General features: G+C 42.3%; 1 protein-coding gene across 1 annotated transcript; it reads left to right on the top strand.

Annotated features, from left to right (window-relative positions):
• The first annotated feature begins 3162 nt into the window (after nucleotides 1-3162).
• Nucleotides 3163-7537, top strand: LOC133905216 (uncharacterized). The gene is made up of 4 exons (XM_062346952.1): nucleotides 3163-3381; nucleotides 3529-3740; nucleotides 5869-6061; nucleotides 7114-7537. The coding sequence occupies exons 2-4, from the start codon at nucleotides 3651-3653 to the stop codon at nucleotides 7242-7244; spliced, it is 414 nt and encodes a 137-aa protein (XP_062202936.1). The 5' UTR covers nucleotides 3163-3381; nucleotides 3529-3650; the 3' UTR covers nucleotides 7245-7537.
• Nucleotides 7538-26437: the final 18900 nt, after the last annotated feature.

The following is a 26437-nucleotide window of genomic DNA, read 5'->3' as shown; positions in this document are numbered from 1 at the left end:
CTAGAAAATCATCCGGTGATTACACCACTTTGATCATCGGAGCATCCGATGCATATAGAGTGCTTTCTGTCTCGAGATAACAATATGCTCTAGTGAGATCACTTCACATAGATCGGATCATCCAGTGAAGTAAATTTTCTCTGAGCTCATCCAATTCAAACTTTCTTGAGCTCTAACTTCTCGACATGTCAACCATGGACTCCTATGAGATATCTAGTGGTAGAATTTCATAAGTGTGCATCAAACCAAGTCTAGACTCACTAGGTCAAGCTACTACTCTTAGCCCCTCTTTATAGTACGGTCAAAAGACAAAGATAAGCAACCTATACTACTCTAAGTGTTCTTCATCTCATTTGTGACACTTAGAACTGAAGATTCTTAATCTTGGTGCACAAGTGCTTTGATCGCTCACATAATCGCCTTAGGGACCAAGAATACGCAATTATTATTGTGAACTAAATTTTTTATTCCCCTTAAAACAAATTGTTAGTCACAATGATATGGTTGTCATTAATCACCGAAACACTTACCACTTACCTAGGGGTCTAGATGCTACAATCTCCCTCTTTTTTGTGATTGATGACAACACATATAAAAATATATAGATATGAAATGAATTACACCCTGTCATACTAGGCAATTGACAACATATAACAATAAAGCAAAAGAAAGCCTAGCACTAGAATAACATATCATGCTAGAAGAAATATAATTAAGCACACAAGAAATAAAACACAATGTGATGACAAGTTAAACACATCGATTAAGAATCAAAAGGTCTGTCATTACATCAAAATCCATAAGATTCAACAAGCCAAACCTAGCTACCCAAAAGCTAAACTATACTCCCCTGAAATTAGCAAGCTCTCTAGACACTCAAGACTAGCTATCTCTCTCCAAAACTCCCTCTAACACTAGACTCTCTCCCCCTTTAGCATCTAAGCATAAAAAAGAGAACACATCTACACATTTGAAGCTGGAGGAGACCAGGGAGCCAATGCTACCGAAGAAGGCTGCACCACGAACTTACAGACATCGGTCTCAGAGTCAGATGCAAATGGGATAACCTCAATGACAGCGTCATCAGTTGGAGAGGACGCTCCAGCTGCAGTCTGACTCTGCACTGTGTTTGGACGAGGGTCGGAGCGGGAGGTGTCGACACCCTGGGCGGCCATCTCCTGGTCAACCTGACTGAGCACCTCTTGAAGAGCAAGATCTACCTCATCCAGAGCAGGCTGCAAGCTAGCTAGAGGCACAACAGGAGGCTCCTGAGCTGGAACGGTCGGATGTGGCGAGTCCTTGAAACAGAGAGGTCTAGTGGCTAGAGGTGACATCGGTGAAGTAAGCACTAGCCTCGAAGACGTCCTGACAAGCTGAGAAGGTACTCTGGTGGTGAAGAGGGCTGACAGTGGAAAGTCTGATCTCGGAGTAATCAAAAGTCCACTAACGCTGCCTGGGAGAGGACTGGCGGCTTGAGCTAGTGCTGAAGGTGCAGCTGGCAACTGAAGACCGGTGTGCTGGAATAGGAAAGAGAACAAGTGAGCATTGTTCTCTTTGTCCGACTGAAGTGTTGAGAACATGGCCTGCTGCTGCTGCTGAAGAGATTGCAAGAAGACCATCTGCTGCTCCTGCTAGCGAATCATGTCGGTCTGAAGCTTCGCCTACATCTCAACCTGTGCTGCTAGCTGCTGCTGGAACTGCTGCTGTTGCATATGCTAAATAATCATCACAAGCTCTAAAGTGTGCGCAACAGGGGCCACTGGAGGAACTGTCTTAGGTGCTGAAGAAGTAAGAACAGATAACTGAGGGGTTGCCTGAGAAGAACCTCCCGCCTCGACATCTTGTGACCTAGAGACCGGAGGAATACTCAAGGTCATTCGAGTCCGAATCACTGTCCACATCAAAGACATACTAAGGTAGCTCTGCCTCGGCCTCTGCTAGTTACCGAAAATAATACTTAATTATGGTTAATAACATCTCATTGTAACTAATGCATAGTTAATTGTTCTTAATACTCACTAATCATCACCAAGTACATGTAATTACAGGAGTTGACACAGCTTGTACGAGGTCGTTCATCCAATTTTCCCGTATAGGATGGTTCAATATCTTTATAGAATATTTTTAAAATCTATATCACCCTATTCTCGACGTGTTGGTACCATTCATTTAACCAAATATATGTATGATAACATATCCCGCATCATCCCATACATATACCACCTTATACAATAACCAAACACTACCTAAAGTAATACATCAGCACGAAAAAGTAACACTTTCTAGCGTAATATTAAAAGCATAATTTATTTCATTAAACATGTTTAAAGGTAAAATATATATTTCTTTGGTTTGAAAGTTCAAAAGATAAAATGTGAGAAAAGTGAGTGTGGACACTTAGTCATAGGTTTTTATGCATCTGTTTGGTTAAAGGTTACAACTATGATATATCATACTTTGTTAACTTCCAAGTCTATCTATCATACATTTATGATTTGTTTGTTTGGATTTCTATTTTTATTTTTCTAAAAATTTGTGTTTTTGGTTTTTTTTAAAAAAGCTATTTTTAGATTTTAGTTGTTGGTTTTTACAATAATTATTTAATTTCTTAGGACATGACTTTTAAAAAGCTATTTTCAGCTTAGCTCCTTAGCTTCTAATTCATTTTTTAAACATACTTCTTACTTATTAGAAATTATTTTTCAACAATCATATTTATTTAAACTTCTAATAGCAGAAAAACTAGAAATAAAAACTCAAACAAAAATGCTCTAATTTTTACTAGTTTTATTACACTGGTAGCTTAAAAATTTGGTAGGCACGCTTTTTTTTTACAAACCATGCTAACATTTGACGTTGCAGCCATGCTTTTTTTTTTCCCAGAAACCACGCTATGATCATTTACAATCATATTCCTTTCATTTATTTTCTTTTCTGATTTTCTTTTTCATTCTCATTATATTTATTTTCTCTTATCCCCAACAGCTTCTTTCGAAAGGAATTGTAAAGTGAAAGAAGAGATAATTCCGTCTTGAAGAGAATGATTTTGAGAATATCTTCGTATCGAAAATCTTAAAGAAAAACCGTTAAAATACTGAAAAGAAAAAAAATATTTTATGACGGGATTTTGGATCTAAAGGAAAACGGTTGGGCGTGTTCTGACATTAGACGTTGGCGTGAAACAAACAGGGGCGCAGTCCGCCTCGCTCGTCCACGGGCACCACCGCACCAGGCTTTTTACTCGCTCCCGACGCATCCCCGCCGAGCGCAACGCCGCCGGCGAGCCGTTCCCCTCCCTCTCCGCCGGATCCTCCACCCGCAGCTCCTGTTCTAGTGGGGGTGGGGATCCATTCGAGCGAGGACTGGTTCCTTCTTTGTGCTGTAAGTAACCTTTGCTTGCTTGGATGGATGGATTCGTCTGTTCTCAATCGAACCCAGATTCTTCCTCCTCTCCATCCAGCTAGCTCTGGATTTGTGTGCTGCGTGGCGCGCTGCTAACCACGATCCATGCATCCGTGGCTCGATTAGATTATTCTTCTCCAGCGTGCGAGATCGACACTAGTTGCCACTGCCTGTAGCACGTCGCGGCGCCTGATTGAGTTGCGGGTGCGGTTTATCTTCCAAGAATTTGGTGGTTCAGCCGAACTCCCATGACCCAGGTGAAATCCGCTCCCGGTAGGAGGGAGATGGGCCGGGGGCGGTCGCCGGAGCCGCTGGATTTCTTCATCTGGACTGTCGAGGTGCTCATCTGTGTTCCCCTCGTTTTCTTTACTGCTAATTAAATGCTAGTTTTACAGAGATTTATTAGTGATCTTTACCTATCTTGTTCATTGCTGCTGCATAGGCTTTAGTTGGGGAGAATTAGGTAGGAGATTGGAAAATCTGTGATATGGCGTTCTCCCTCTGATGATCCTTAGCTTTAGATTGCTTGTACGGCTCTATGGAGGACTGGAGTGAAGAGTAATGTAGTTCTACATTTTTAATCTGTTAGTTTCGACCATTTTCGAGGGGGTTTAATGATGTTGATGATTATGTGCCTAGCTTTTAAGTTGTCACTTTTGTTGCCCTCAAAAAAAAAAAAAAGCTGTCACTTTGGTTAGGTATTTGGGAAATCTATGTTGTGATTTCCCAAGAGATGTCTTAGACCTTGTTTTTTTTAATGCTGTTGTTCCTTTTATTTTATGTACTGCTACTAACTATTGATTATTGAGGTTTCAGTTATTGAATTGCTCTGTGTTTTTAAGCACCTGCTATTCATTAATTTATCGATTTCTGTTGCGTCTTCTATCATGCCTGGATTCTTTTGTTTTAGAGAGCCTATCATACCATATATATCTTTTGTTAAGTCTTATAAGCCAATGCGGATCTTATTGTGAGCTTTTCCTGTACTTAGTACCAATGTATGATGCTATTCTGTGAAGTTCAGTTAATTGATATACTCTTGTTTCCTATGCAAATGTGCTTATGAAAGTTATGCTAATCTGGGTTAGCGTATTAGGCCATTGCGTTTTAACAGATATAAAATGATCTTTTGCGACTATTATAAACTGATTAGTTATCCTTTATCCTTTTTTGTATTATTTTCTCACTAGGAGGTAATCATACGAAGACTAAAATGTCCACATAAAGGAGAAAAAATCATTCATCCATAGGTATTATAGTGCAGCCATTCTGACTTAACTTGTGCAAGTCCAACCTAGGCCTACACTGAGCCCATTCTGACTTAACCTGTGATATTTGGTTCTTCTTTACCTATCATCTATCTTAGCATCTAAACTTGAGTACAAATTGAACTTCATTGTTATGTCACATTGTTAAATCAATGGCATTAGTTTGGTACTTTGATTGACAAAGTGATACTCATCTCACCATTGAAGTAATATTGTTTCTCGAACATTTTCCAAGCTAGGCCACACTCGCCCTAGAAGGGGTTTGGGTTGAGGTTGAGCCAGGTTCAGGCTAAGGCTAGGTTGAACCTGGGCCAAGTTCTAATGGTGCTCGGACTGTGTTAGATTAGGCTGCCCATGGACTCGGCTCGGGTTAGACCTAGATTCAACTTTGACAAGGCTCATTTTGGGCTGGTTTTGCTGCAATGTGTACATTTGATTTCATTTTTATCTCATTTCTCACGACAACAATCGTTTTTCTCTGTACAGGTGGCTTGGAAGTTTAAATGTTATGTTGATTGCAGACTACCGGCCCTACTATTTTCCCCTTATTGCTAATATAGTGAACATATTAGCTGCCAAAGTCTGGCATGGTGTAATGCAAACTCTTTGTTTCCCTAGCTATGCATTGTTGGATTTTGTTAAAAGTCTGCTTTTGTGTCGATCCTTTTCTTTTGTGCCTTTAATGCACTTATCATATGTTATGGACAATCTCATGTGGAAAGTTGGCTCTCTATTTGGTGTGAGTTTCCTAACTCAAATTATCTGAAGCCTGAAGTTCCTTGGCTCATTTGCCTATTTCTTTAGGCAGTGTGCTTTGCTCAAACACAAAAAGCTTCACATATTTTGGCATGGCCATGTCCAAGACAGCTTAAACTGTCATTTATTTTCCTAACTAATTATCTGGTGCTTATATTTCTCTGTTTTTTTTTTGTCTCATTCTGCCACTGGTATGCTTCTTTTTTTTTTTGTTCTGCAAATCTGGTTGCATTTAGTTTCATTTAATCCTTGAATTCCATGAGTGTTTGCTCTGAATTGTGTCTTATGTTAGGCCTTATAGTTTGGAGTCCATATTTGGGCCAGCATGGTACTTTTTTTTTTTATGTCTATGGCAGGTAGGGTCAAATGCTAAAGTTAAAGGCTATCTTGTCACCTCAAGATGCTTGACTATTCACCTAATAAGGTTATTATTTTCTTTCAGGATGTTGGATTATGGCTGGAAGAAATAAATCTTGGTAGCTACAGGCAAGTGTTTGAAGAAAATGGTGTCAATGGAGAATATCTAGAAAGCCTGTCCATGTTTACTACTGAGCAGATTCTGCGATTTATCAGGCGGTGCCATATGAAATGGGGAGACTTTATCACACTGTGCAAAGAGTTGAGGCGCATTAAAGGTTTGTATAATTCTGTTTCTTATTTAGCTTATCATATCAAGGAGCCATCTATAACACATTTCTGCTACCTTGTTAACAGTTATGGTGTTCCATTTATACACATTTGCTCTTTCATTTCTACTTAACTGTATAACAATGTGTGAAGCAATCCATTAGAATGAACTTATCTCTTCCTCTCATTGATGCTATATTTTTTTGGCATTTACCGAAGCGACCAAAATACAAGTCTTCGAAGTGGTAAAAGCTCATTGTCTGATATTGGTTCTCCATGTATGTAGAATGGCTTACCTAAGTTTTTTGCAAAAGGTTTGTGCATAGATAGTGTCGTTGCAACTTAACGGCTGCAGTTTGAATTAATCATGACTCCATTACCAAACATATGGAGCACTACCTCTGGTACAGAATAGAAGTCCTAACTGCTTGCCGTCAAACATTCAAAATTTTGACCATTTCTATACATAAAGTACATGCCACGTGAAATGGTGAAAATAATATTAATAGTTTCGTCATCAAAAGTATCTTAGCATATAGATCGTGTGCATTTGAGGCCATATCAACACTTTAAATGAAAACAAGTAAATCAAACCGGGGGCAGGGGGAGTATTATTCAAAGATCACTGATCAGCAATGACTTAGGCATCAGTATCATCACTCCAAGGAATAAGCATGCCTACCTAGTTATGGACTGATCTCTTCAAAATACTGACTCATTATGCGGGACAACATTGATGCGCCAGCACCTTGAGAACAATAAAGCTAGTCCATTGTTGTTTAGCATAGTGACTAGGTAGTTCAATTCTGTTTACTGTCACTGTGCGACTCCAATGTTGTTTAGCATAGTGAGATATAAGTTGAAATCTTGAATATACTGCTATCGAGTATCGGATATTGTTGCCATGAACTCTACATCCTTTAGTGAGTTCTTCTGTTGTTTTGTTTATAGTTTTAAGATGTCATGCTTATATTTTATATGTAATAATCTTTGAAACTTTGTGTCTGGACCCTGAACAATTCCTTTTCTGACTCCTGCTAATTATTAAATCAACCTCCAGTCGCCTGCCTTAAAGGGGAGCAAGAAGTCCGCAGGCCATGGTGGGCGCCATCATGCCTCTCCGTGGTGTTTGTGAGGGCGGCCAAACGGACTCGGCACTCCCGAGTGGTCTCCTTGAAGCTGGAACCATAACGCTCATCAAGCACTTCGAATCATCACCGGCGCCGTTCTCCTCCAGCTTCATTGGAGGCACTGCAACGACACACCATCGTTTGCTGGCCGTAAGTGATCTGGAAGTTCTGCTGTGGGAGCAGTATGCTCTACTATGTACAACTGGTCCCGTATCCATTTACTAGCTCTGTTGTTCCTCATATATAGGATTGGAGTAGTAACCTGATGTAGGCAAAGAAAGATACATATATATGGTGCAGATGGTCCCTGTAAGGTCTGCTTCTTGCAAATCTTCCTGAGCTGCGAGGAGCTCAGTCGACGATGTCTTTCGCTGATCCTAGCCTTTAGTCTCGAGCGTGCAGTTGGGCCACTATCCACCGTCCGTGCCGGCAAGGGCTGCAAAATTGGCCCAAAGCGCAGAATGACTTTTGGGCTACATTGTTTGGCCCAAGTAAAGTCCTGATCCATTGTGCATTTTAGTCATCAGCAATTTCACCAACCACGTGCGAATAATGAGTTGAATGCTTACCCCGCAGCGGAGCGCTCACATCTAAAAGAGGTCGGTGCTTTGGAGTGTAAATCGGAGAATGGTACCTACTGCTAAAAGTTTAACCAATAACACTATTTTTTAAAAAATTAAGTAAATTGTTATAAAACTAGTGTAATTAAAACTAAAAAAATCAGTATGTATCTTTAGGTTTACCAATATGCACTCTCAGTTAATGCTTTATAGGTCTGTTTAGTTGGATGTATATGTCTCAATCAGGCTTATAAGATGTAGTATCTTGGTGTTTAGTTGTCTGTACTATCTTCAGAGTTTGGCTCACGGAATGCAAAATCACTATGTGAGCTTGGCTCTCGGAAAACAGATTTTAGTTGCGTTTCTCTAGAACTAGGCTCGCGAGATATAGGTTTGGCTCAACTAATGATGGTATTAACGTATAATTAGTGAGTATTAATTTATAGTAGTATATTTTAAATTAGATTAAGATTTAATATGATAAATTAAGTATTATAAGTGTATTTATGTAAAATAGATATTATGTTAATTTTTGCTTTTTTTATTTCAATCTCATGTAATGTATACTCATGCGAGTAACTAAACACAACAGATAAAGGCTCAACCATGATGCTCATTGATTAACATCCATCCCTCATTTAGTCATTTGTTCATCTTGCTCCGTAAACGGTGCCTGAGGCCATATACAGGGCGTTTGGTTGCTGTATGCTTGAGGCCATACCTACAAGAACATTGGCTGAAGCTTTGCAAGCCTCCACCTCCGCCCTTGAACAATATCAGCCTTCAAATCTAGATTCAACCACCTCTAATAATCCTATATAAACGTTGTCCCTACGAGCTCTATAAATCCTTCCATTGTCACCTTTACCCACCTGCCAACTCATCGCCTACACGTTGAGCCATCCCTACTCCTGCCTGAGCCAACTCGGTGCTGGTGTGATCCACTGATCGGCTCCTCCCCTCCCTCTCTGTTGTTGCCTCTCCCCCACCATCTTCCTCCATTCTCATCCTTCTTTCCTTTTTTTTATGGCAGGACTCACTGCTAGAATTGTCGTCTCTCCACTTCTCATGTATTCATTTTCCAACTCTACTTCGCCCATCTCTTCATTCAATCTAGCACCGCCTCTTCCTCCTCCATCCCTCTAAGTTTTAGGGTCAGATGAAATCATGATTCGTGACCTTGTCGCTGGTGATCATCATCGCCGTTGATGACGTTGTGGTCTTCAACATGATTTGCTCCACGAAGTGCATAGTGGGATTGGATAATTGAAACCTTTCAATCACATGAAACAGCAAATCCGTATTAGAAACCACTGGTCAAGATTATATCTAGCTATGCCTAGAACATCACTTAACGGTTGTTGGGAAAATATTTTTTTCATTCATTATTGTTTGATGTTCCAAGTGTTGTTGGAACGGAGGAAACCCACGGAAAGACGAAGAAACCGTATTCTGGAGGAAAGTTTAGGAAAATACCGTTTGTAATGGAGGAATGCATCTTCCGTTCCATAGGAAAGGGTTCCTTTCCTCCACAAAACACAAAAACAAAAAATCCAGTCTGAGCTCAAGTTTTCACGGATGCCCGAGGCAGTGCGTGTGAAGAAGAGAGGAAAGAAAGCAGCACACTACTCGTGAAAATTTAAAAAAATTCTTACGATCCAAACAACCTAAACTTTCCATTCATGTACTTTGAATTTCTATAGTTTTCCACTCTTCACTACATCCTATTTCTACATTTTTCACCATTCCTCTGTTTTACGTTCATTCGTTCCAAATAGGGCCAAAACGTTTGGATGTAGTGTGGTTTTGGAATAGAGTACGGATAGCACGTGTGTTATAAGTTGGTGGGTTCTGGATAGGGATACAAAATTTAGTACCGTTCCATTGTTTGGATGCATTAGGTTTGAGTTTAGGATTAAATCAGGAAAATGAAAAAGAAGACAACAGAAAACTCCATCGTCTCCCAGAAGCTTGTCGCCACCCATCTGGTTGCTGCAACGCCTTTACCAGGCACCGGCCATGAGATCGAGTACTAGCAAACGAAAATGAAAGAACAATGGAACAATGAATCTAAGGTGCCGTAAATACCGAAACAGCAAAAAACACAGGAAATATGCAGTAATGTGTCTAATACAGAGAGCAACATTACAAAATACGTTTCTAAGATTGATTGTAGCATAGAATTAATCATAACGGTGAATAAGAAAAGAGGTACTAATAAAGAGTTCGACCAATAAAAAAGAAAGAAAAGAACGGGAAGATGCTCAAACAATACAAAGGAAGGAGAAGCACAAGTAGATAAGAGAAGGGGACCGAATCCAAATCGACACCTTGGTGGCGCATTGCGAGCAGACGAGCGAGCGGCCGCAGCTCGCTGGGCGACGCCGTGCTGGGTGTGCCGTACCGGCCAGTGGCCATGGCCGCGATAGGTCGGAGCGAGCTGCAGAGGGCCGGGGAAGGGCAGCGCTCGACGTGCGGCGACGGGATTCCGGAGACCGGTGGTCGGGGCATGGCTTGCCGCCCGGACCAGCGGGGTATATATTGATGGCATGTGTTGCTTCTTCTGTATGGTGAATTGATTGCATGTGTGAATTGATGCTTGCCGCCCGGACCAGCGGGGTATTCCGGCGACCTATTCATACTTTTGTTCTTCTGTATGGTGAATTGATTGCATGTGTAGCTTGTGAGGAGTTCCATTCTCCCATTTTTGTCCTCAACTCTTGTGCACTAATGCTATATGCTATGCCATTGGCTGGTTGCATTACATATTTACATTTATCTGGAAATTTAATCCAATGTTTGTTGCTGAGTTTGATGTTTTTAATTCTTTAGAAAATGCGAATAATTGTTTGCTTCTTCCTTGTGTGTTTTTTTAAGTACAAACGCGCACACACACCATATCACTTACAACTGTACTCATCTTAGGTTCGCTAAAACCCGAACCCGGGGCGGGTGGGGGCGCTGCCGCTCATGCCCCCACCGACGGCGCTCAAACTCTGTTCATTCCGCTATTGCTCGGGGTGATTTGCAATCCGCGCCGTTCACCTTCTTCCTTGTGTGTTACAGAGATATCTGCAAGCCCCACAATTAGGCAGGTACCTCATCAGTCTCCTCGGCAAGCACCTCCAAGGACTTCAGCAGCGCAAACCACAACATCACCAGCAGTGTCATCATTAGCAACTCGTCCACCAGTGTTGACCCCGTTTCATTCAGCAGGACCTTTCCTCCAACCTTCACAGGTGGCTCGAGCTTCAGCATAAGAGGCTATCCAGCTGCAATCAATATAATTTTACCTGGGAATCTTTATAGAGCAACTTCATCACCTCTTGGTTCATTGCCTCTGTTGATGACAAAATTTGATATTTATAATGATTATTACAGTGATAATCGGTTTAATGGGATATTGTTGGATCTGGCTACATGTGTGGGAGTGGTCGAACAGAGCAGGTGGTCTCTGACTAAGTAATCTTCGAGCATGTGATCTCCGACTAGGTGATTTTCGACTATGGTTATCTCCGATCAGGTAGTCTCTGACTAAGGTGATCTCTGGCTAAGGTGGTTTATGGCTAAGGTGATCTCTGACCAGGTGATCTTCGAGCAACGTAGGTGTCTCTGAGCACGTTGGTCTTCGAGTGGGACTAGTCGAATTAGAGCTCACGGTCTCCGAGTATGTGGTCGAATCAAGCAGTGATTGTTTGAATTTTGAGCACGTAGCAAGTGATACGTAAGCAGGTGTTCAAGGTAGTCAAGTTCAAGAAGGCCGAACTGCACAATAAAGAATACTCGGGTAGATATATGGGAACCTACGTGGTCAAAGCGGAAAGATATACCAATTGTAGAAAGTTCAGAGATCAGATGGTATGATCGAATAATATCTTGTAAATCTTATTCGGTTATGATCATGAGTCCTAATTTTCTACGGCTAAGACATGCCGCCCTTTAAATATAAGAGGGTCATGGTCGATTGAAAACATCATCCAATCGATCAAACATAATCTATATTACCTTTTATTTTTATCTTTTTTTTTTGCCTTACTTCTCTTTTCGAACTTACATTGATATTCGTTCTTGATCTTGACGACTAAGGACAAGTCGTCGACCATCTGTGCTCTGACGGGTCCCTCCCGAGCATGGAGGTTCGACAACGCAGCGCCACGACTAGGGTAACCTGGGTGCTTCTCACCGGATATTGCACACGAGGTGCTCAGTGTTTGGCGTGCGACATCTTTTCGCATCAACACACTTTTTGGTGACTCCGCTAGGGAATTGAAGCTTCCGACTGCCTTTTAGCCGAATTATAAAGCCTTAGACATATCTACTTCGGAGATTAAAGAGGACAACATCACAACGGCGTCTTACAATGAGTTACAAAAAGAAGCATGCCTAGCGATCGAAGCTGATCTAGAGTAGCGTTGAGGACAACTCCTCTCGCACTATGTAAAGACTAGGCAAGACATGTTTAAGAAAGAAATTCTTTGCCGCCCGCCATCCAAAACCCTAAGGTACCAGCCACTATAAGTGCTCAATCCCATCCCTCGTATGAAGATGTCGCTAATATGATTGATCAATCTGTCGGTGCGACTATGGCTAATAGTGTTCAAAAGATGATTGAGGATACGTTGGCTGAGAGGATTCGGCCTTTAGTTTTACAAATACATGAGGAACAAGGTTTGAAGAAACATGTTGCTAGTAATGCTAATGCTTCAATTCCTTTTGCTGTCATTAATACATTACCTGATGCTTCTTATGCTTACTTACATAACCCTCATGATGGCTAAAATTATATGGGTAGTGTTGCATCTAATCATGTCACTTTTCATGCTATTAAAAATGATGTGACATAAAACCCGTATCAAACACCGAATGTTAAGCACCATGCTTCAACTTTGACTCAAGCTTATAGAGCTAGAGGTTATCCTAATATGCAGACACCATATTACCAAACCATAGTATATAGTGTTCCGCCTATACCATTGCAAGGGTCATGCATCCCTTATGGACTGACACCTGCAGAATGCTTTGCTACGCCACCTCTTGTTACTTCCTATGCGCCGAATTTGCCTACATCACATCTTGAGCCAATAGCTAACCCTGCTCAGCCTGTGGCCGATTATGCTGAAATCATGCGAGAACAAGTAGCTACCGTGCTAAGAGAATAATTCGGCGTGAAGGTTAGAAGGTACATAATCAATCAAGATTATGGTGCACACTTTAGCTACCGGAGGGCATGATCACAATTCTAAGCCAAGGATCATCAAACCAAAAAGCCTGGAAGTTAGCAAGTGGAAGGTTAATGAAGTGAGAAACATGACAAGGTTGAGAAAATCAAGCCCACCTTCAAGCAGCTTTTGTCTAAATATGAGAAAGACAAGGTCATCCGAGCACATGTGAGCCGATCAAGAGGGTTTAAGCGACCAGGATCACCTTCAAGGCAGGGAGTGTGTGATCATCATCGATAACGAGAAGACTATGCTACCGCCATTTACCCACCGCTTGGGCAGTCGGTGCCATTGCTATGGATGCTCCCTCCTATGCCATTTCCTCCTTACCCGATGTGGATACCTCCTCCTTCCATGTAATTTCCCCATTTTCATCCGGGATGGATAGCACCACGGGGGCTGGTGTTTGATAAAACATCACGTCCTGTCCATGACCGATTAGGGAGCATAAATTGGTCTAGTGATGTTCAACTACTAAAGTTGTGAAGAAAGTATACCGAGCCAAGGAGGGTGGGGTTTGTACTCAAATTTTAGATCCTAACAATGACGAAGCAAGGACCACGGCTGCTGATATTATTGAGATTGGTACAATGAAAGTGGTTGCTGTAGAGCTTAGTGAATGATCGATTGTCATTAGCAATAATTCGGTCAAATCTAAGCATGAAAGCACTATTGTTAAAGATACTCTAGAAACTAATGATCATGAAGTGAGTAGAAGCAAGCAATATTCTAAATATTTACAATCGCGGTGGTGTCCCTCATGTTTATCCCACACAAAGAGGAGGAGGTTGCAATGGTTACATAGACAATAATAGATGGAACGACAAGCTGAAAAGTGGCATGATGCTACTTTCAATAAAGTTAAACAAATGCAACCCGTGAAGCAAATATGGAGACCAAAGCTAGATGCCCCTACAATAGTTCTTTCAGCCATCCATCCTTATCTGATAGCTCGCCGCGCGTATCTGCCGGCCCCGAAAACTCTAACTTTATTTCTTCCCTTCCTCCCCGATTTCTCCATGTGACCCAAGAGAGAGTGATGGCCAGTGAGTACTCCGGTGATGGCAAGCCGCCAGCCAAAAAAGAAAAAAAATAGAGTGTGAGACGAGCAGAGTGAGAAAACCATAAGAGAGAGGCACAGCGACACTGCCTTTGGTTGGCTTGCTGACACATGGGCGTGGCTCCTTTGAGCCGATCTGAGGTGGTGCCCATGAGGAGGCTACGTGTGTGCGGCTAAAGGAGTGGCGACCATCAACATGTGAGCAGCGAACGAGACACCCAACTGAGGAAATCCGTGCGCGCATCCGAAATGCCGAGGAGCTGCCGGAGAACAAGGGCAAGAGGACTTCAGCGAGCTCTACGGCAACCACGTCAACGTGATTAAGGTACATAAATATCAAGCCTCACCCCAATTCGGTTGGATATGCAGGTAAGGTTTCCCGATTTGGGGGAAAAGGGTGCAAATTTGGGGATTAGGGTTTCAGGTAAAAGGGGAAATTTAGGGAATTTCTTCAGTTCTTAAAATAATCATTGTATTCCCCTCCTTCTCTATGCTTCCCGAGCCCAATTTTGCCCAAAAACTAAGCCGAATTCACCCAAACCAAGCCCCACAAAAAAAACACACAAACACACATGTACAGGGACAAAATCACTCAATCTGAGCCTAATTATCTTAAAACATGAACATGTGTGCCTAATCCGACACTAATTTAGGGCTAATCATCACTTAAACATGCATAATTAACATTAACGCGAGACATAAACAACCTAAAACATGAATTTGCCAACAATGACACCAGCACTTATACATAATGACAAGGAAGATGCATAACTGCTCGATTATGGTGATTCGCCAGTAAACACTAATGACGCTTTACCTTCCAAAGGTATGGACGTCAATATTGTTTTCGTGTTACCTTCGGAGTTTTGTGCTATAGATGAAGGTAAAGTGGCTCAATTGGATTTGGGACCGAAGGAAGCTATCTTTGAAAAGCACAAAGAGACAGGCATTTGAAGCCATTATATATTAAAGGTCATATCAGCGGGAAGCCAATTCCAAGGATGCTAGTTGATGGTGGAGCTATAATGAATCTGATGTCATATTCAATTTTCAAAAATCTTGGTAGAGATGATGAAAACTAACTTGATGCTTAATGGATTTGTGGGTAATTCTAATGAGACCAAAGGTGTTATCTCTATGGAACTTATCATTGGAAGCAAGATATTACCCACTGTCTTCTTCATCGTCGAGGTGTAAGGTAATTATAGCGTTATTCTTGGACGGGATTAGATTCATGTAAATGGTTGTGTTCCCTCTACTTTGCATTAGATTTTGATTCAATGGGTAGACGACTATGTAAAAGTGGTGCACGTGGATACTTCGACCTATGTTGCTTTGGCCGATACTTCAGCCGATTGGAGATATGGCAATGCTAAGTACTTGTCAGGGCTTGATCTTTCGGATTATGATTTTCTTAGTGTCTCTAAAGATGATTTCGTACCCATAGTTGTAAGGTCGGTTTGTGATAATCGGTTAAATGATGTAGTGTATCAATGAGTAGAGATAGGAATTTAGAATAACTACAAAAGCGTATGGATCAATATCATTTAGATAAGAACAACATCTGTGAAGCCATTGAGGACTTAGATGAGTTAGATAAGTTAGGTCAAGGTTTTTCGTCGGTTGATCCATTAGAGGAAGTGGATATAGGTGATGGTACCATATCAAGGATGACGTTTGTAAACAAAAATATGAAAGCCAATTACAAGGCTAGAGTAATCGAGTTACTTAAAGACTACATTGATTTTTTCGCTTGGGAGTACCCTGAGATGTCGGGACTTGACCGAGAGCTGGTAGAACATTGGTTGCCCATTAAAGCGGGATTTAGGCCTTATAAGAAGCCACCGAGGAGGTTTAATCCTAATATACATGGTCGGATTAAAGAAGAGATAGACCAATTATTGAAAGCTGGGTTAATTAGGCCATGCAGATATACAGATTGGATTTCTAATATTGTCTCAATTGAGAAGAAGAGTAGATGTAAGTTGCGAATTTGTATAAATTTTAGAGATTTGAATAGAGCTACTCCTAAAGACGAATATCCTATGCCTAGCACCGACATGTTAATTAATAATGCTACGGGATATAGAATAATTAGTTTTCTTGATGGTAATGCTGGTTATAATCAAATTTTTATGGCCGAGGAAGATATGTCTAAAACGGCTTTCCATTTGTCTGGTTTTGTTGGTTTATTTGAGTGGGTGGTTATGATATTTAGGTTAAAAAATCTCGATGGTACTTATCAAAGGGCTATGAATTTAATCTTTCATGATTTGCTTGGAGTTATATTATAAGTGTACATTGATGACATAGTCATTAAATCGAATGGTATTGATTGTCATTTAGCCAATTTGAGGTTAGCCTTTGGAAGAATGCGTCGGTATGGTTTGAAAATAAATCCACATAAATGTACTTTAGATGTGTCAGCTAGAAAGTTTTTAGACTTTATAATACTTGAGAGAGGCATAGAGATAGATCCTGTTAAAATAGAGGATACACAAAAGGTTCAGACACCTATGTGTATATGTATATAGGGCGCGTTTGGATCTCTTGCTGGCGCTCGCCTAGCTTGGCTGAGCAAAAATACACATGTTTGGATTCCTTGTCAGTTGCCTCGTTTCCTGTGAAAGCAAGCTTTTCCTTCGCTCGCTCGGGCAAGCTGATTCAGCTCTCCTACGCCAGCAAGGCTAGCCTTGTTGGGCGAGGCAAGGCCAGCGACGTGAGCAAGGAAACCAAACGCGCCCATAATTGATTGTTTGATTGGTTGATTGAATATGTGAATTAATATAAAAAAGTATGTATATATATATATATAGTATATGTGTTGTAATGTATTATATACATGTGTATATACAAGAGGAATTAGAAAAAGAAAAGAAAAGCTTTTCAGAGTAAAAAGGCCGAAGCTCATCTCCCTTTCCCTCTCTTTCTCTCTGATCTAGCCTAGCCTAGCCCGACATCTCCTCTCCTATGTTCTCTTTTCTCTGCTCAGCTCGCAGAGCAGCAGCCGGCTGTCGCACGTGTGGACATCGTCGAGTCCGAGTCGGAGAGCAAGCAACAACCGGCAAAACAAATTCACTGGGGACTCTAGAAGCTAAGGCTCGTACCTAAATCGACAGAGCCCGAGCTGTTCAAGAGATGACATCAAGAGTGCATCCGCCAGCTGCGTGGAAGAAGAACAAATTCACGAGGTAGAGTTAGAGATAATCTACAAATCAAAATGAGGAGGAATCCAAGGACTATACACAAGCATTTGCCTAAAACATAAGAATCTAAGGCCATTTGAATCGTTGGAATCAGGTTTGATCCGCCGCCGCCGCTTCTATTCAAATTCGAGTCGACTTGGAGATAATAGAGCCACCCATGTATAAATATGCGACCCTAGAGTCTTCCCAAAGCATTGTGCAGCTTTTGCCCATTGAGCCAAGGCAAAATCGTCGACCATAGCCTAGCTCCGATGAGAGCCGAAGCTTCAAGCCGCCGCTCGCCATTGCTAGCCTGAACCGCGCACCACCAACGACAACCCCATAGCCGAGCCGTTTTCGCCGTGAGCACGTGGTCCTGTTCCAACGCTCATCGGAGTGTTTGGAGCACGGCGACAAGCTTTTCGCCATTCACCGGTGACGAGCCACCATGGAAGCTCTATGAACCGCCATTCTCATCATCAGGAACGAAGGAGATCAAGGTAAGCCATACCATCTAGATTGAACAGTTGAGATTAGATCACCCGTACCCCTTCGATTTTGAACCAGTCAGCGTGATGACGTGGTAGCCATGTCAGTGCAAGTTGCTGAGTCAGCAAGCCCAGTCAGCATTTCTTTTTATATTTTATTATTTTGCTGACTTCACAATTGATATATATTACGCAATAAATAGATTTCTAGTGTAAAAATAATTCTAAAATAATAATGTTTAGGAGATTAATTTAATAATGTTTAACAGGTTTATTTAATTCTATTTAATAGATTTATATAGTTTATAATTCTAATAAATGCTAGAAAATTGTAGAAAGTCATAAATTCTGTTTAATAGATTTCTATAGTTTATAATTCTAATAAATGCTAGAAAATTCCTAGAAACATAATTTCATCTGTAGATAATCTTTTTACCTCTATTTTGATCTTTAGAAAATCATAACTTGTTAACTATAGCTCCGTTTTGATCCGTTCTTTTGTCGGATTGTTTGGAAAAGCCTGATCTTGTATGTGATGATGTTTGTTGTGTGATATTTTGTTCTTTTTGATCTTGGTGTTTATGTGTTGCCTTTTCCGCGTATGTTACGAGTAGACGTCAATGTTCTAGAGGAGCTAGAAGGACCGCAGGATCAAGATTTCGAAGACCCAAGTGAGTTTAGTGAATGCAAGTTGTGTTCTTGAATATATTTATCTCAGTTTTTAAATATTTTGTTTTACAAATATACAAGCTAATAATTTTATTAGGAATCCCGAGAGTTAGACTTTACCTTAGCTTTTTCTTATCATCCTTGTCACCTTAGTTTTGTTTTAGGTTATGGAAGGGTAGATAATGCTTAGGCTTGCTTTGGGATGGTAATCATGATAATTTCTCTACAAAATTGATAATAGTCTTATGCAACAATGATAAAAAGATGATGGAATAATTTTTGTAGCAACATGGTATAGTGATTTGAGCATATGGTATGAGGAGACCGATACGGGATGTACGGATGAGAATGTGGTAGTCTTGCTCAAATCTAAGGAGTGATTCGTGTGATGACCTTTCTGTGTTTACAGTACAACCACAAGTCTGGAATGGGACGGGCATAGCCAATTAATTTGTTTTATTCTCAGCATAGTGTAGACCAGGCAGAAGAGCGGGGAATGGATGAGATGTCCTGGCATATGAAAGGCATAAGAGGGACCTTCCGTTGTGGAGGTGTATTCACGCAGCGGTGAAATCTTAGCGGATAGGCATGTGCTGAGAGGAGCATTGTAAAGGCTTTGTAGTGGATTCCTAGCACACACCTTAGAAGTGTGTAAGAGTTTTTCGTCAGCCAACGAATGCTCGATAAATGGGAAGAAATATCTTGTGGGTAAATTTTACAACATTTGTAGAGTGTAAAACTAGTTAATCAGCTGTGCTCACGGTTAAGAGTGACATAGAAAACCTACCATGATTACAACTTGATATTTTGGTTAGTTTGGTCAACTGTGGTGGTGAGAACCATAGTTGAGGTGTCGGTCAATCACGATGGTAGAAATCGTGGTTGGGGTGGTTTCTCAGTGGTTCAACCTTGGCGGTGGGAGCCATGGTTGAGGTGTTGGTTGGTCAACCTTGGTGATAAGAACTTTGGTTGAGGTGTTGGAGAGTTGGTTAAGTCAAGATGGTTGGAATCTTGAGGTGATTTGTTATTTACAGTTGTTACTTAATTAGTATTATTTTTCAAATGTTTTTACTTAAATGTTGTTTAATGCAAAAGATCCATTTAGCCATATTCTTATCAAAACCTTCATATGCATATTATTTTCTTCATAACTTGATGAGTACAACATGTGCTCACTCTTGCTATCACCAAACACTCAGTTGGAGAAGGTATTGAGGAGTACGCTGAAGATGGATCGTTCTAAGACGCTTTCTACATCGATCATGGATGTTGAAGAGTCGTAAAGGATTAAAGTATTTATAGTTTGTTTAGTTCCGATGCAGTTTAATTGGTTCTTCGACCCTTGAAGGTCATTTGTGTAAGACAATTTATTCGATTAAGGTATGGATATTATAATGATTATCATCAATAAAGTCACTATATGTTGTGATTGATTCCTAGGCTTGGTACATAGATGAGATTGATTTGTTCCTTAAACTAGTCTTGACAATGGAGATCGCATAAGCATTGAGGTGTCGCTCTCCCTCTAATGGGGCGACACGTTCTGTTCCACGTCACAAGGTCGTCATGCTAGTCTGCCACGTTAAGGTGTCACCCATTGGATAGGCAACACTTTGCTATCGCCCTTCCAATGGACAACAGTAACCTAGATGTGTAATATTTTAAAATGGGCTTCTATTTTTACAAATATTGAAAAATAAAAAATATATAAATACAAAATTAGCTCCCTAGAGGTCCAACCTATTTCTGAATTCTTTGTTATGATGCTTGACTCGCAGACCTTATCCATTCCCATTTCCAGTTCACAAAACCAAATGCCTAATTCCAAAATTGTAATCCACCGGTAGCCGACGGCCAACGACGGCGCGTGCAGCCGGTGAGGCGGCAAATAGACAGAGGCAGGCGCAAGGTGAGCGAATGGCGTCGTGGTCCCATGGTTGAGTGGGAGCGCATTGCACACTCAACTATGGGCGTGTGGGTGCACACTCGATGGCAGGCAGTGGCGCGCCAATGCATGAATTTTTTTATTTTAGCCCTTTTTAAAATAATATTTTAAAAACAACATGTGGAAAAACTGATTTTCTAGGAAGTAGCCTATTTTATCACGTCAAAGTCCTAGGCATGACACCCTAACGTGGTCATGCCATATGAATTGGCGTGACCAAGGTGGCTATGCTGGCGACAGCCCCAACGTCATTACACGTGGGGCCGATGTGGCACCCCTAAGTCACGCCAAAGGTGTAGGTGCCACCTCTGTCATGCCAATACCTTTCACATAACTCAGGCAAATACAGAGCGCCACACCAGCCGCCCTCCTCCCCCTCCTCCTCCTCATTCCAGGCCAAGCCTGAGGACCTTACTTTTGCCCTTCTACCCTCTTCTCTAAATCTTCATCAAATCCATTGATTTCAGACCCAAATCAAAGGGGATTTCACATTAGTGACGCGTTCAAAGTGATGGGGATTTTACCCGTCACCAATTAGGGTTATCACCCATCACTAAAAAACTATTCTGATGTAGTGCAAGTCAAAAGAAGCGTTAGATTCATCTATGCTAGCCACGCACCCCCTTGTAACAGAATCATATCAATACAAGACAAACATGATGTAGAGTTATTATTCTAAATGAGACCCGAACCTACCTAAAAACTCCTCTGTGTGTTCCTATGATTCATCTACTCGAGACATCCTCCATCTATTCTATAAAATCGTAAGATCTACGGTTCACCAATCGTCGATAGCTGGCACTGTTCGTAGAGATCATGACAACAGGGGTTGAAGATTCTGCATAAAACATGCTATCAACTTCGCCCAAGCCTGCGTCGAAGACTGGTTTTTCGGATGAGGAGTTTTACGATAACTTCACCCCTCCCACCGATGAACCGGCGATCGATCGGGTAAACTTCGATGAAGAACTTTCTAGCAATGATTCTAGCATTGAGGTAAGACCCTTTATGGATCAATGCACCAGGGACTATGACATCAGGTTTGAACCACTCAACTACCAAGACAACCGTGAATACTCAATTCACCACAAATCAAGATCTTCCCCCGTAGCTTCCGACAACATGGATTGTTGAAACACCTATTTGGAGCAATCCCCATGAAAAATCAATGATGGGTCTGGACTCCTCCTCTAATGAAGGTTACTCTCGGGAAGTCTTCGTCATTGGAGATAGGGGCAATGATCTAGGGAATCGTGATGACAATTCTACAAACTCTTAGCTCCCTCCTGCTCCAGGTCTGGGTGACTGTTGACTTCCGTTGGCCACACCTCCTCAAGACCAAAACCTTAACGGAGTGCAGGGTTTATCGTCTCCTGACCATCAGCAGGGGGCATGGCGTTATAGATCTGCAATGACGCAAAAGATCCTCCGTCTACAAGAGGCCATAATACATCATTTGACTACGGATTTGACAACCTCCACTGGCAAGGACTGGATGAATTCAATGTCCAGACCAAGAACTCTCATCTACCAGTCACCGAGAATAGCTCCAATTGGGGGAAGTCGTGCAATGCTCCTTCTCGAGAAGGATTGGACTTAGAGAGGTGTAATCCTTGGAACAAGGTGTCCCAACCGTTGACAACCGAGTGCCCAACTGCCACATAACCTCACTAGTCAGAGGTCATCCAACCAATGACTTGTGTAACGTTATCGATCGGCGAAGGCACCTAAGGACACCCAAGGTGGCATTGTTCACCCCTCGATAATCTGATCGGGGAACGTCCTGACACCATTCAAGTTGGGGCTGATCCCTGACCCCTGTGGGTAAAACACTCGAGGCCGCTGGGACCAAGCAGGGCACCATCAACGGGTGTCTGACCTTTTCTCTTGACCTGCAAAATGTGAACTGGCTGGCTAGGTTCATTCCCGGTTGATCGAGAAGTACAATGGGAGCATGAATCTCATTGAGTACCTCCAGATATATACCATGACCATCCAAGCAACTGGTGGGGACAAGAAGGTAATAGCAAATTGCATCCCCACAACACTTGAATGGGTAGCTAGGACATGGTTGACCAATCTATCACTGGGGACAAGCTACTCGTGGGAGCAGCTTTGCGATGTGTTCCAAACTAACTTCTAGAGTACGTACGTGCACCCCGGTATGAAAAACAATCTGTATCATTGCGAGGAGATGAAGAACGAGACCTTGTGCGAGTTTGTGCGCCATTTCAGCAACACCTAGAACACCATCCCCAAGATCAATGACTATGATATTATCCAAGTGTTCACTTAGGGGGTTATGATCCGGAGATGCGTTGAATAGATCGTCAGAAAGGAGCCTGAGATGGTCAAAGAGCTCATGAAGATCGTTGACAAGTCTGCCAAGGCCAAGGATGCACTCCTATTCATTAAGAAAAAAGCCTAGGGCATCAAGCGTCCTCAACCCGGACTCAACGATGACACGGTCAAGAACAAGCGCAAGAAGAACACCAAGGGAGGTAAGGGCAAAAAAGTTAAATCTGATCAAGTTTTTGTAGATCTGCCCGACACCCATCCCAAAAAGCGCTCTGGTTCTTCCTAGGGCAAGAGCTTCACACCAGACTCCGGTGAACGTGATGGTAAGCCTTGGTGCAACCTCCACTAGACTGACAACACATCCTCCACGAGTGTTGCCTCTGGAAGAAATGGTCAAGGTGGAGGTCGAGAAAGCAGATAAAGGAAAGAAGACCCAGGTTGTGACCCAGCAGGGACTCCAGCTCCAGCAGCAGTGAGGACGACACAGACCCGATGTCTTTTCAACCGGACGAGAGGATGGTCGACCACATGTTCGGTGGTTCTACTTCCTACGAGTCCAAGTGGCAATACAAGATGGTGGCCCGAGAAGTCTTAGCTTTCATCCCCAAGGGTCGCCATGCCGTTAAGTGGTCGAACGTCAAGATCTCCTTCGGCCAAGACGACTACCCAAAGAACTTCGTACGGCCAGGCCACTTCCTAATAGTTATCTAGCCTACGATAATCAACAGTAGGGTCACTCGAGTACTTGTTGATGGAGGAAGTTCCCTGAACATCCTCTTCACAGGCACACTTGAAGCATTGCAGATCTCCCGATCTACTATCAAACCTGTTACAGAAGCCTTCCACGATATAGTACCCGGATCTTCAGTCACCCCCATTAGCGAGATATCACTCCCTGTTATCTTCAGGAAGCATGATAACTTCCGAACAGAGAAAATTTTATTTGGTGTGGTTGACTTCAAGATGACATATAACGCCATCTTTTGATGACCAACTTTGACCAAGTTCATGGCTGTCGCGCACTACACTTACCAGTTCTGAAGATTACAGGACCTGAGGGAGTCATTACTTTCAAGGGCTGCATAAAAGTAGGCCTATGTTGCAACAAACGGAGTCTAAATATGGCTACACAACATCAATCCGATAAGGAGACTAAAAACTTGAGGCCCAAGGCGACTGTAAAGTCCCACGATGAAGTCAAAGCAGTTCCTTTGGACCCATCAAAGAACTCCTGAGCCGTTCAGATCAGCTCCAACCTGGATCCCAAATAGGAACTCATGCTTGTCTCCTTCCTCCGAGCAAACACCAACATCTTCGCATGGCAACAGTCTGACATGCCTGGTATCTGTAGAGAGGTGATTAAGCACAAACTAGCTATCCGACCTGACACAAAGCAGGTCAAGCAAAAACTTGGATAGTTCGTGCCTGACCGGAAGGAAGCCATCAGAGAGGAAATCAAAAGACTCACCAAGGCAGGATTTATCCGAGAGGTGGATCACCCCGAATGGCTCGCCAACCCCATCATGGTCAAAAAACCAAACGACAAGTGATGAATGTGCGTTGACTTCATCGATCTCAACAAAGCCTCCCCTAAGGATGCTTTCCCTTTGCCATGAATAGACCAAATAATCGACTCCACCTATGGGTGCGAATATCTAAGCCTTTTTGATGCATATTCTAGTTATCACCATATTAGCATGCATCCAGAAGATGAGGAGAAAACCTCCTTCATCACTCTGTTTGGAGCCTATTGCTATGTTAAGATGCCCTTCGGACTAAAGAATGCTGGTGCCACATACCAACGGGGAATGCATATAATGCTCCATGACCTGATCGGCTGGAATGTCGAGGCCTACATCGATGCTCTCGTTGTCAAAATAAAAAAGAAGGAAGATCTTATCTCCGACTTGCAAGAGACATTCGACAACCTACGCAAGAATCGAGTCATGCTGAACCCGAAGAAGTGCACATTTGGAATCAATGAGGGGAAGCTACTCGGTTACCTGGTGTCATACCGGGGGATCAAATTCAATCTCGAGACAATCAAAGCCATTGAAGAGATGCAACCCCTAGGTCAGTGCGAGAAGTTTGGAGACTAACCAGATGCATGGTGGCTCTTAGCCATTTTATCACCCGGCTCGGAGACCGATGACTTCCCTTCTTCAAGCTGCTATGATGACATGACAAGTTTGAATGGTCAGAAGAGGCAGATGAGACATAAAAATTTTGAAGAGGTATCTTTTGTCCCCCTTGTGCTAATCGCTCTCAACCCAAATGAAGATATTCAGTTATACATTGTGGCTGGACTATGTGCCGTAAGTGGGATATTGGTGGTGGAAAGATAAGAGTCGGACAAATGAGAGAAAAGCCAACAACCGGTGTACTACATTAGCAAAGTACTCCACAGTCTGAAAGAGCACTACTGGCAAGTGTAGAAGCTATTATATGTTGTGCTGGTGGCCTCTCTCAAGCTACGATATTATTTTTAGACTCACAAGATCATCGTACCCTCAATATTCCCACTCGATGAGATTCTGAATAACAGGGACGCAATCGGTAGAATCACCAAGTGGTATGCTAAGCTCAGAGAGTTTGATGTTCGCTTTGTGCCTCGCACAACGATCAAGTCTCAAGTACTCACGGACTTCGTGGCCGAATGGGTAGAACCCGTTCAACCTCAGGAAAGTCACGACGCCTTATTAGATGTATGGACTCTATTCTTCAACGATCACTTACACTTCAAGGCGCGGGGGCTAAGATTATACTAATCTCTCCCACAGGAGAAATCTTGCAATATGCTTTGTAGATTAACTTTCTGGCCATGAATAACGTAGCTAAATATGAGGATCTGCTCGTCGGTCTCTGATTAGCTTCTGCTCTTGGTATCCGCAGTTGTTGGTGAAACAAGTCAACAAGAGTATCAAACCTCGAATAAGACCATGATAGATTACCTCACAGAGGTGAGGAAGCTAGAAAAGAAATTCGTCGGACTCGAGGTCAAATATATCCTAAGGAAGGATAATTGCCTCGTCGATAGTCTTGCCCTCCTAGCATCCTCATGATCTCCAAAACAAACTAGGATTTTCATAGAGAAACTCTTGAAGCTGTCTATAAATCATCAAATGCCACAACTAAATGAGTGGTGGTCTACGAGACGTATAACTTGCTCAGGGGCTCATCAGGGATCGACGCCCCAAAAGGAGTCACGGGGAAACTCGTAGCTTAGCTCGAAAGCAAAGTTTTGTGGATGGACCCAATCCATAAGTACCTTCTAGATCGATTGGTGCCTGAAGATGACGCACTAACTGAGCAAATTTTTCGTCGATCCAGGATATATAACATGGTGGACGGTGCCCTCTATCGAAGAGTACTCATGAAATTTATCTCTCAGAAGCAGGGTAGAGAACTACTCAAAGAAATCCATGGAGGGGTGTGCGGAGCTCACGCTTCCTTCCGAACCCTGGTCGGGAAGGCATTTAGACAGTGTTTCTTTTGGCCTACAACTCTCCATCATGCGATCGTGTTGGTAAAAAGGTGTACCAACAGACAATTTCATAGCAGATGAGTACATCAACCCGCTCAAGCCCTACAGATGAACCTCTTGTCGTGGCCATTCACGAATTAGGGGCTGGATATTTTGGGGCCCTTCCTGGTAGCGCCTAGGGGCTTCAAATTCCTATCCGTCGCAATCGACACCTTCACCAAGTGGATTGAAGCTGAGCTAGTCAGCAAAATTACTGATAGTCGTCAAGGAGTTTATTACGAAAAGCATCATGACAAGGTTCGCGTTCCAAGTATGATTATCACCAACAACGGCACTGAACCGTGTT

Source organism: Phragmites australis, chromosome 22, assembly GCF_958298935.1.
Source record: "Phragmites australis chromosome 22, lpPhrAust1.1, whole genome shotgun sequence".
Lineage (NCBI taxonomy): Eukaryota > Viridiplantae > Streptophyta > Magnoliopsida > Poales > Poaceae > Phragmites > Phragmites australis.
Note: the sequence above shows the minus strand (reverse complement) of the source record. Positions and strands in the feature narration are given on the sequence as shown.

Coding starts and splice junctions, on each gene's coding strand:
- LOC133905216 (XM_062346952.1), top strand. CDS start 3,651: ATGACCCAGGTGAAATCCGCTCCCGGTAGGAGGGAGATGGGCCGGGGG. Junction 3,741..5,868: donor TCTTCATCTGGACTGTCGAG/GTGCTCATCTGT, acceptor ATTTTCTTTCAG/GATGTTGGATTATGGCTGGA. Junction 6,062..7,113: donor AGAGTTGAGGCGCATTAAAG/GTTTGTATAATT, acceptor ATCAACCTCCAG/TCGCCTGCCTTAAAGGGGAG.